This window comes from Andrena cerasifolii, chromosome 6, assembly GCF_050908995.1.
Source record: "Andrena cerasifolii isolate SP2316 chromosome 6, iyAndCera1_principal, whole genome shotgun sequence".
In the NCBI taxonomy this organism is placed as follows: domain Eukaryota; kingdom Metazoa; phylum Arthropoda; class Insecta; order Hymenoptera; family Andrenidae; genus Andrena; species Andrena cerasifolii.
Genome location: NC_135123.1, coordinates 17,046,518 through 17,058,730, shown reverse-complemented (window position 1 = coordinate 17,058,730; position 12,213 = coordinate 17,046,518). Strand labels below are relative to the sequence as shown.

At 41.8% G+C, this 12,213-nt stretch overlaps 1 protein-coding gene across 1 annotated transcript; it reads right to left on the bottom strand.

Annotated features, from left to right (window-relative positions):
* Positions 1–213: 213 nt before the first annotated feature.
* LOC143370080 (ABC transporter G family member 2) lies at positions 214–12,065 on the bottom strand. The gene is made up of 26 exons (XM_076814693.1): positions 11,404–12,065; positions 10,917–11,148; positions 9,124–9,437; positions 8,861–9,059; positions 8,605–8,743; positions 7,791–8,124; positions 7,589–7,720; positions 7,282–7,510; positions 7,084–7,189; positions 6,829–7,000; positions 6,650–6,753; positions 5,840–6,013; positions 3,732–3,910; positions 3,583–3,631; positions 3,291–3,340; positions 3,056–3,195; positions 2,785–2,955; positions 2,475–2,713; positions 2,172–2,370; positions 2,027–2,070; positions 1,826–1,934; positions 1,284–1,511; positions 1,072–1,207; positions 867–972; positions 670–770; positions 214–560 (listed from the first exon to the last, which is right to left on the bottom strand). The coding sequence occupies exons 1-26, from the start codon at positions 11,500–11,502 to the stop codon at positions 385–387; spliced, it is 4,161 nt and encodes a 1,386-aa protein (XP_076670808.1). The 5' UTR covers positions 11,503–12,065; the 3' UTR covers positions 214–384.
* Positions 12,066–12,213: the final 148 nt, after the last annotated feature.

The following is a 12,213-nucleotide window of genomic DNA, read 5'->3' as shown; positions in this document are numbered from 1 at the left end:
TATACAGGAATACTAGCGAAATGGGTACGACCCCGCAACTATTTTGGCCTTATTATCTTATCTATGACACAGTTCCGGTGTTTTAACATAATCAAGCGAATAATTTTTTTTTTTTTAAACCAATTTGTCGTTTCACTTAATGTATCAAGCTGTTTTTCTAACAGATAGCGTTGGAAATAATTTTCTAACAGAAAGTTGGAATATTTAGATTCCTTTTATAGATGCTTTTTATTTTGATTCTGATTTTTACACGTAATGTATACATACCTATATTAAACAGGTTTTACGTTTTTTTGTTAATATATGATGAAACAAATAGTTGTTCATTCGTGGCAGAATAAACGCATATGTATATAAATATATGTTTAGTATAACTAATTACTTTTACTTCCATCTACAACGGTTCCAGAGACAAAGGTAGCCAAGGACGTGAAAGGCTAGATAAATGACGACCATGAGCAGCAGGTCCGTGGAAAAATTGGTTTCGTCAAAGTCATAACGTTGCAATACTCCGAGCCCTTCGGTGATACAAGGCAACTCAGGATCGGTAGTTTCGCAAGCTATACGTTGGTTGAAAAACAGCCGGTTGTTGTTACCTCTTTGCACGTTTTAATAATGTCTGCCTAACATATAACATGTACTTATGTACCTATACATGGTAAGACTTACAAATATTGTGCACACCGCTCCATTGAAGAATCGTAAGCGTTTCGCTAGAGTGTAGTAGCCAAGAAATGTATTTCACCCAACGAATGTATAGCGGCAACGACCTGAATTGTATTAAATTTAAATGAATCAACGCGTGTAATGCAGATTTTACACAAGTGGTACACTATGTGGTACACATAGAACGTAATAGAAATTACCCAAGCTTCAGGAAGGGGCCCATAGTGATCATGAGAACATAGTCGAAAGGTACCAAGTAGGCCATTGCCAGCGGTACGCTTTCAAACGCCGCCGAAAAGAAGCATCCTGAAAGGGTTGGGTTAGATCTGGGTTATTAACGTTCTTGACGGTGCTCCCTCCCCTCCCTCCCGCCGGTCCTAATTTACATTTAACATGAGAATTTACCACAAGCGGTCGACACGTTTATCGTAAGTAGAAGAACAAGCAATGTCAAGCCAAATGCCTCGACGCTAACTCGCAATCCAGCTAACCAGTATATTATTGTCGTGAACAGCAGTGGTTCCACTATTAATCCGGGTATCTGTAATTCGATCGTTCGTCCTTTTATCTATATACCCAAACCCGTGGACAACGGGCTCGTATGATTATCTACTTGCCAAAGAAAGCATTCGCGCGATATAGTAAAGATGAATAGGATACATTCCGGCTCGATACTCTCTCCGAACAAGTGGTAATTCCTGCGGTATCAATGCGAGCGTGGCATACATAGGAAAAAACGCATTCTCAGACACCAGAATGAAAATCACGCCCTGCGTAGCCTGAATTCCGAGTTGATCGAAATTCACGGAACCCACGAAGCACAGACCAGCGATTGTTGCGACGCTCTGTTAAATCTCTCAAATGTATATGTATACACATTGTGTATGTATACATATGAGTGTTGGACAACAGCATATGTAAGTACTTGTGTACGTGACAAAATAAGACGACGGTCATTCTCAGTTGAAATGTTCCGAAAATCCGGGTAAAGATCGCCCGAAGAACGGCAATTCGGTGATCAGTGGGTCGCGTAGGAGGGCAGAGGGCGTACATCCGTCAGAAAACGCGTCCTTGTTTTCTTACGTACATAGGTATTCATACTATTCATATGCAGTAGCAGCAGGATCACGAGTCAACTAACTTGTGTGTACCGACTTACCATTTTTTGGAGTATCCTGACGATCTGTACCGATGGATCCCTCAAAACTTGCAAGAAATCGCGATAAACCAACCAATAAAGCCGAGAACAACATCGCCGTTCTCTCTTTCTGTACGAATATGTATAGGTACTTGTGTATACAATGTAGGAGAAGCGTTAAGAAAAAGGGAGCGAGGGCATTTAGTTCTGTTCAATACTCACGTAAGACTTTTAGCGTCAAAAAATAAGTTCACCGTCGTCGTCGACTAAAATAACATAGGGAAAATACAGGTGAGAAGCGTCGAATTACATACATACCTGCCTGCACTTTTTCTGTCTACAAAAAATTCTCTCTAGAGTCACTCACGTTCGATGGGTGGTGGTGGTACGATTGGTTTTCCTTTTCCAAGATAATATGATCGATCTCTTTCGAAGCCTCGCTAGTTAGGAACACATCGCACACTTTACGCACTACTCCGTCGCCGTTTTCAGTCTTCGAGCCAGTTGCCATAATTGCTACCAGAAAATCTGCGGGATTGTAATTTCGAGGGCACTCGTAACCCTGACTGAGAACAGTAATGATAAAAGTGCGATAGATTAGCTAAGGTTGCTTTGAAACGTAGCTCCACTGCTTCTATCTTATGTCTATCGAACGACAACAGTTTTGTACCTGGCAAAAAATTCCAACGCCCGTTCGGTATCACCGGCAAACGCCACTCGACCTTCCGCGATCAAAATTATTCGGTCAAAAGAGTTAAATATAGCGGAACTCGGTTGATGTATAGTACACAACACTGTTCGTCCCTGTGCAGCAAAAGACTTCAATTGGAATACCAGGGAATTTGCAGAATGGGAATCCTGGCCTGTCGTTGGTTCGTCCAGGAACAATATCTTCGGATCGGTCAACAACTGAAAAAAATAAGTATAAAAAAACGAATATAGGTATAGCAAGGTGAGACGAATGTTCCTAGTTATCGTACTTCCGTAGCGAAAGCCAATCTTTTCTTTTCGCCTCCGGACAACACTTTGTTCTCGACATCATTACCAATTCGCACATCACGCCTATCCATTAGACCCACGTCTTGCAACAAACAATCAATTCTCTCCCGAATATTGAATCTACTTGATTTGTCGTCGAGCTTCATTCGTGCCTGTATAACAACGATAATAGATAATCAATATCTACAGGCAGATAGTACTACCTGCAAAGGAATTGTAGTAGGTACCTACTACCCAAAATGAATTGCATACCATGAACCAAAGATGCTCGATCACTGTCATAGTCTCGATAAATATATCTTCTTGATGCATATAGCCACTGTTCAGCATCATGTACGACGAATCAACCGACATTCCATTTGCTCGTATATCTCCACGAACAAGAAGTTGGGCTGTGAAATGACCATGAATTGTTGGAGGATTATACTAGAAATAAATTATGGCGAGGTGTAGAGAGAGAAGGAGTGAATTTATTTGATATACTTACGCCCAGTACGGAATGCTAAGGTTGTCATCAGTGAACTTTTACCAGCTCCACTACATTAAGAGAAAACAAAATGCATAATAATTGCGTATGTATTTAATATGACAGATGAAGAATATTGACAAGCATTTGCTTGTACATATCCTGATTCATCGATGTGTGTATATATAACGCAGGATACACGTATAGGTATATATCATATTCAGTTCTTTATTCCACTCTGTTTTGATTCACATTTCCGAATATTGTGGCCAAGCCTGACGCGCTAATGGACCGGTAGGTATTTACTATTTACCTTGCACCAATTATCGCTGTCAAATCGCCGGGTTTTGCCGCACCACGCACTGAAAACAGTCATCGATCGCAATAGATTTGTTGCAAAAAATATCTCATCGATATGTATGATGTACCTATTTACTATCCTATGGAAATAAAATCACACACCGTTATCCATCAATTGTTTGCACACGTTCCTTCGTCCACGATCCATCGCATACACCGAAAGATCTCGCCAGGTCAACGTAACACCCCTCGAGAGAAATCTTTCCTGCTCTTTCGCAGCATCGTCATTTATTCGGGACCAATGACTGCAGTTTTCCAAAGTATTCATCGCGATCAGCAATCAACTTTGTCCTCATCTGATCGTATTTGCCTTCCCTGGAGAAACTACGCCGGGTGTAATGTCTTTCGGCACGTTTATAGGTTTTAAATTGTGAAAAGTCAAAGAACCAGCAGTTGACCGATCGATCGTACCGCAAGTTGTTCCGCAAACGGGATTGAAGGGGATTCTTACCGAATCCCCCTACACCCTACAGGCTATATAGCTCTTGGCAAGAGCCCCGCTATATGCACCGACCAACACCTGCCTGCCTACGTCCCCCCTGCCTGTCCTCAGTCGTCGTGTCCTTTAATCCTTCGAGCTGACACTGTGCTGAGATAGTGCATAATTATCACACGATTAATTTCAATTACTCGTTAATCCAAGAATAAATGACCGGTGAAAAAAAGTGTGCAAGTTTCTTGCTCAACTGTTTCCGCCGCTTTACTATTCACGACTAAGTACATATTTTGTGTACAAAACTAGTATATACATAATGTAGGTAATCGTCCTTAAATAGTAATGTACATATTTAACGACAAAATCATTTGGCAAACGTCGAATGTGTTTGCTGTTGACAATCGGGTGATTGTAAAGTGAAATATGAGAAGGCCGGTGTGGGATGAGGAGGGGCGCGAGGCGGGGCCAGATTAGACACATTACAGTAATCGAAGAAGGAAACCTTATACGTGCCTCGTACATAATATGTACAAGGATTCACGTGGGTAAGAATTCCATGCTTGTGTATGAATGCGTGTATGTATGTATGTACGTACATGTAGTACGTAGAATTCTGGGTGGACTTATTTTGCGAGATTTTTTTACGTATATGTTACAATTCAAATCGTTATATCTGTAAAAGTACGCGCCGTACAGTACTCGTGTTTGGATATTCGTAAAGAGCCTCAAGTCCAATTTACGTACTGCATAAAATATCTCGCGCCCGATGCGCCCCGCCCACGCTCCCAGGGCGCGGGAGAAATGAGACAATATTTTTAGGTATTCCGCCACTTTGACTCGCAATACGAATATGCAAGATATCGTTTTAAAGCTCTCGCCGAGATCTATTCAAATATATAAACAACATGTGGCAGTGGTTTAAACCATTGAGCTATAAAAATACCTGGAGAGTGAACAGAGCAATGGCGGCCGGTCCGAGAAAGAGGGAAGATAACGGGTGAACCTATCTCTGTCTTACAACAGGCTATGGATGTATAGTCCATGTGAGTGAAGTTACCCGCGCAAAACATACATACATACGTAACACAGTATAGATAGAGAGGGATAATAGGAAAAAGAAGGATAGGTTCACCCGTTATTTTATATTTCCCTCGGACCGCTGTCGCCTCTACTTCTTCCCACTGCTGTTCACTCTCCAGGTATTTTTATAGCTCAATGGCCTAAACTAACATTGGTAATTCTTCATAAACGTGTACACCACACCGATTTTCATGAAATTTAAATATGTTCTAAAAATGAACTCTTAGTTTCCAAGATATTTACCTCGACTGCCTTCTTAGTCCCTCTTCGCCTTTCTTCCCTTTATTTTTTCTTCTCCTCTCCTCACACTACCTACCCGTCTACACTTGCGGTAAAGCCGATATGCCACTGCGATGAAATGCGCATTGCCAGTGATGAAATTAACTCGAAGGAAGATCAGGATCTCTATACGAGAAAAACTTGTACGCACGAGACAATAAGCAAAACGCTTTTAATACCTTCAAAAGAGTGATACATGTTACAATAATTTGTCAAAATTGACCGTACAAGTAGGTATAGGGGAGAGTAGGGGAATTACGAACACTTAAGGGAAAATTTAAATTCAAACAAAAGTATTGACTGTAATCAGATTTACTTTATAGATAATTAAACTTTGGCTAATTATCTACAAATGCAACAGAAAGAATTATAGTTACTTTAATAAACAAATAATTTTTTGAAAGAAAAACAAAACTCTTTCCCTTTCTCTTTCTTATCCGTAGCTAGCGGGGTAAATGCGAACGGTTGCTTAAAGTTCTCTTGATCTATACTGAACACTGGTTTTCTTCCACGCTGTGGGTCTGACACAGTCTTTCTTCTTGTTTCATCCAATTTTCGTTGCTCGCGGGATTGCATATTTATTTGCTGCCTGACCGATTGAAAGTCTTTTATCTTTAAAATCTTCGAAATCCTAAGAGAAAATGGTAGACGCCATCGTCCGTAATAGCCCCAAACGCGCTGTTCGTAATTACCCCAAATGGACAGAAGTTAAGAAAATTCAAGTAAAACAAATACGAACATGTATGTATACACAAAGTGATCCAGTGGTTTTATTTAGAATTAAGTAACTAAATTATGAAAAAATTATACTTTGTTGGGTAGCATAGTTTTAATGCACTATAGACTCAAAATACTCGAGCGTAAAATTATAAGAAAAACTATGAAAACATTACACGACCATTACTAAACATAGCTAACATAACTTTCCTTAATACTAAACATAGCTAATTACATCATGTAACAATATTGCGGGAGGACAGGACAAGCGAATTCAGTGAATATCGCGGTGTTCGGGTTTACCCCGCGTTCGCAATTCCTCCACTCTCCTTTACTACACACATATGTATGGATATGTTCGAACATGTGCATATATGTATGTATACACGATCCTGGGGGCTGCTGGTTGTGCACGGCTATCGGCGCGAATGCGGCACGACTCCGCTCTGGCGAGGACATCGATATGTATGTATAATAATAACATCCTTTTATGTCTCCCATGTTTTACCTCGACTTAAGGCGTTTTGTTTTTGAGAGCAGAGCAAGGAATGCCAGGAACCGAAACACGACAATTAAGACGAAAAGGCAGATAATATCCGTCCAGAAATGCTCCTAAAACCGAACCATTCGATACATGATACATATAACGTGTAGCGTGAGATAAACTGTTTATACGCGATACGCAACCTCTTTAAAATTGAACGTCTGCAGAACCATCCGCCCAGTTTTTGGACACGTCGCGTTGCTTCTCGTACATGCTATGGAATCCACTTCTGACCACTGGTTAATGAGAAGAGCTTCGTTGCCGTAACGGAACCAAGACAGATACGAGAACCATTCGAAGTAGAATGGAACGGACCTGTGAACGGGTATACGGCGTGATACCTAGTTTATGCAACAGGCACGTACATATGTATGTATACGAATGGTTAAAGTTCTTACGCTGTGTTTAAAAAGAATCCACCGAATAATAGAAACGGTATTATCACCGGAGGTCCAATAGACAACGCCATGGATAGGTTATTGCTAACGCAAGATATCAAATAGCCTAAGGATGTTGCACAGAGGGAAAGGTTTACACCAGCTGCTATTGAACAACGGAATGAAAAAAAAAAATATATACGTATATACCGAGCTTACCGAAAGACGTGGACACGTTTGCGACGAGAGTGACGATACCGGCGGTAACGAAAAAGTGATCGACTCCCGGATAGAGTCCAATCATTGGATAAGCGACGATAGTGAAGAGCATCGGTACAGCTACGAAGACAGGCGCCTCCGCCAACGTCTTACACAGGAAATATACATCCGTACGATACATACCGTTCCGATGTTCCCGTAAAAATATCGGTAACTCTGCACAGAAAACCTACACACCGCACGCAACGTCCGGCATTCGTCAAATATTATTTCAATGTTGCGTAGAATGTGAAAGCGAAACTCTTACGTTTATCACGGCGAAAACGTTTTGGAAGGTCATGTTTGTGAGAAATATAAACAATGCACCATTAATGTTCATTACTCCGTCTTGATCGAATCGTTGATCAAAGTAAACGACTCCTATCAACAGCGACACCATCTGCAACAAGGCATAATTTCATAACATTGTATGTATTGTAATATCAATTTTGTTCCATAGGAAGACCTACGACAGTCTGTAACAGGCGAACTTTAATGAGGACAGGCTCCTTGATAACCGACAACCAAGATCGCCAGAGAACCGCACGGAATTGCTCGCACCAGCTTGCTTTGTACGGCGATCGGATTTCCGAAGACTTGGAGTCTCGCAGAGAGTCCTGGAAATCGCCGCCGTTTATCGCTTCTGCCTCCAGCGCAATCTTAATGCCGTGATCACTCTTTTGGAAGGCATCGCACACAGTATTTATTGCGTGGCGGCAGGGCATCTCCTGGCCTGGCACGACAGCCAACATCTGAACGAAGTAATCGGCCGGATTATAATTACTCGGGCAAGCTGCACCTAGTCTGAAAGCATCAAGGAGCTTTGAGAAAACAAAGAGGGAAAACGTACGAACCTGCAAACTAGGGTGGACCTTCGCTACCCTTGACGAAAATTATTTTCCGAGATTTTTGCGCCTCACCCCTCAGAATTCTGACATTTAAAATTTTTTAATTTTTTAAAACTTCACATAAATATACATTATGATAATAGTAGGAAAAATTAATTTTTTCAACGCCACTCTTGCGAGTTTTCAAGGTCACGGATGTTTTTTTCTTAACAATCGTATATGCTGTGTATGTATTCTTAAATAGAAAAAAATACAAATTCAACGATATATCATAATGTATATTTATCTCAAGTTTTAAAACATTAAACAAAATTTGAATCCGATGCGCTTCGTTTCCTTAAAAATAAGGTCCACCCTACCGCATACGTATGCGCACAAACCTATTATAACGCTCGGTTCGGCTTGACGCGGTAATGACTCACTCGATGATACTCACGTATCGAAAAAGGTACAAGCTTGCGAACCGGTCCCCATAAAGGCTACTCTTCCTTCCGCCATCAGCAGAATTCTATCGAACAGGGCAAACAGTTCCGAAGAGGGTTGATGTAACGTGGCGACAATCGTCTTACCGCGCGCTGCGATATCACCGCCGTTCTATTAACTTTACTTGGCTGGATTTTCCAATCTTCCGATTGAGAACCCGGCAATTGGTGAATATTTCCAATTCACACGTACGAACGCGCAACACTTACCGGCTAAAGCCTTTAAAACGGAAACTACTTGATGCGCCATGAAGGAATCCAGCCCTGACGTTGGTTCGTCACAAAACATCAGTGGCGGATCGGTGAGAACTTCGGACGCAAATGACAATCTCTTCATCTCGCCGCCCGAGAGACCTTTAATCCTTCCTGGTTGGCCGATCACGGTATTTCTACATTTAGTTAGAGCGAGCTGAAAAAAAGAGCCCGAAAACTGAAACCAGGGCTCAACTAATTAGCACACTTTTCCAATGTACCTCATTGATCACTTCATTCACGCGAGCGATCCTCTGTTCCATAGGTATCCGTTGATCCATTCGTACCATAGCCTGAAAGAGGAGATGCTCCTTAACGGTCAATGTGCCGACAAATAGGTCGTCCTGCTGCACGTAAGCTGTTCTCGATGTCAGTATCGAGGGGGTGACTTTTCGACCATTGGCAGCCATTACACCGCCGGCTACAGTTACCCCGCGGCCCGAGCGAAACGTTAACGCATTCAGTAAGGTTGTCTTCCCAGCACCCGAGGATCCCATGATTACCAGCAACTCACCCGGATAGGCTACACCGCATACTGCAAAACAATTTCAATCTCATTGACTCGACTGGATCGGATATGACTTACTACGTAAATAGAGTACAGCGGGGTAAAAAGTAATACCGAGGATTTTAGAAAAGTCTAAAATTTAACTGCGCACTTTTACCTCACTCTGCTCTACTATACGTATTGTTGCGAGCACCGGTTATAGGCCTGTGCGTGGCCTGCTGGGTTTTGCAGCCGAAGAGAAAAGAATGTCGGCCCCTTCGAGAGGACGATCAGGAGGCCGACCAGAGTTGGGCATTATTCGACTAAATTGTTCTTCGACTAACCTTCGAATTATTCGAGAATAACGAATAAATTTTTAGTCGTCACGAATGCCGCCTCGGCTCGAGTCCCACGGCCCTCAGTCTCCGGTTGGGCCGAGGGGAACGCGTGTCGAGTGTGTCGTAGCGAAGACAACCGATTAAGAAGTGAGAAATTTCAGGCTTCGCATTTCTCGTCAGAAAAAACACGACCGCGCGTAATTTATTGCCCTCGATCCTTATTAAGAAAAATATTTCTAACAAAATGAAATACTGAACAAATATCTCTTTAACACTACGGTCATAGTTACCTGAATCTATTTCAATATCATGAGAACTTTTCACTTCCCTTTGTAAATCTACTGAAAAGAACTTATTTTCTCGAAAGGTGTATGAATTAATAAAATTACTGACTGATTATTAGGTTTTATAGAAATCAATTACAGCCTGACAAAAATTATTATTATTATTATTATTATTAACATAAACGGGATTAAACGTATCCTATAATAAATGTACGTAAGCAGTTTGTGAATTTCTTATTTGTACTTGTCAGCTGTTTGTTTATATATTTAATGCTGCTTGGTGAATCATGAGACGCGGTCGACCTAATATAAAGTGGCTATTAAAACTAATATAGATATTACTTATTTTATCAGAACAAACCTATATGTTCAGAAGTAATATCTATATTAGTTTTAATAGCCATTTTATATTAGGTCGACCGCGTCTCATGATTCACCCTACGTGTTGGGAGCATAAAATCCAGCAACGTTGCACTCCGACAGGGCACGAACTCGGCCCGTCCGGCCCGTCCGGCCCGTCGTCTCAACGAGCGCGGCGGATTCTCGCCTCCCTAAGCTTACCACAGAGGCTCGGCACGGCACGGACGGCCCGGCTCGGTGGCTATATACCTAAACCGACCTTTATTCGTGTCGCTCAGTCGTCGTGGCGGTCCTTCGAATAACAAATATCGACTAAAAATTTATTCGACTAATGTCCAATCCTGGTTCGGATGTACAGGTGTAGCTTGTGTACGGAAATATATTTCTGTAATGTGTACCGCCGTTTCATTCGATACGTCCACCAACTCTATATCTAATATCTATACCACACTGTCGTATCATTTTAGTTACGTATATGTTAGTTATGCATGTAACTTCTCCAACTTGTGTATTTCTTCAACGTTTCTTATAGTTTGATCTCGTACCGTCCTTCAATAGATGCTTTCGTTCGACTGGCTTCTTTCTGTCAAAGCAAACTCGTTCCAAAAATGTTTCGTTCTTCCGAGCAGCATACACATTTAAATCGCTCCAAGTATACGTAATCGATTCGTTCAAAGTATTCGTTCCAATGGAATCCGTCACTCCCGACGGCGTTACCGCTGTACACGAGAAACCTATGATCGGTTTCAACCTGATGGACGTTTCATTATTCCCTTCCTACGATCAAAACAGCATATGCGAGTATAACAACTTTTTATTACTTTAGCCTATTTTATTTTCGCTTTTGTCGACTGTTTTAGTTGTTGCAAAGAATGTGGTGCGTCAGGAACGAAAGAGTACGAAGCCAAACTAGTCACCCTACGGCGGATAAACGGATAGCGTTGCACGCCCTTTTATACAACCGCGGCATATCTTGTACTCGTACATGTGTGTGTATAATCATTTGATACTGCTTAATTGGAGTGCGCTTACCAATGAGATCGCATCATAGGACACCGTTTGTTGTTTCTTTCCGTAGCTACTCGACACTCTTGTGGAAATTAGCGGTTCGGTTTCTTCCGTAGCAGTCATTCTCTTTTTTACCTCGATGTAGGTAGTAGCGTCTGCAAGAACGTTCGTTTCCAATTGGACCCGATCAACGGAAAATGCACACAGAGCCAACGATGGTTTTCACATTCTAATGGCTCAAAATACCATAAGATTCCCGTATACTCTTCCCCGCCAAGCAATAACGTGTTTTTGCAATTTTCAAAACACGACTATCCAGATGAGTGTCACCACGCTCGTTCGCTCCGATGGATCCACAAAGATGGATTGTTTCACAAATACTCCATTCAATGCATCCAACTCGACATAGTATGACAGACAACGACACGGACCTTAAGTGCGAGGTAGCCGCAATCGGAGTATGTACATAAGATTCTCGAATCGCCTACCTCCCACCTTACTTACCCGACTCTTTCGTCTCGCGTCTCTGCTGATTCTTTCACCGCTTCGCGTCACCTTATGTAACGCGATCCAGGAGCTTACCCACACCGCGGCCAATAACGAAATAAAAGAATCTCCGCGCGACAACCTTGCGCGTACATATAACCGTGTCCGAGATAATCATCTTCTCTCATCCCTTTCCTTTGCATTCTCATCTAAATCCAAACTCACGATCAGCGATTCCGTTAACAAAGACAATCGCAAGTGTGCATAGAGGTAGTTAACGTCGTGAAAATTAAATCGAATAACAAAGTAATTGTGTTCTGGCTAGTTCTATCGACAATAAAATGAACG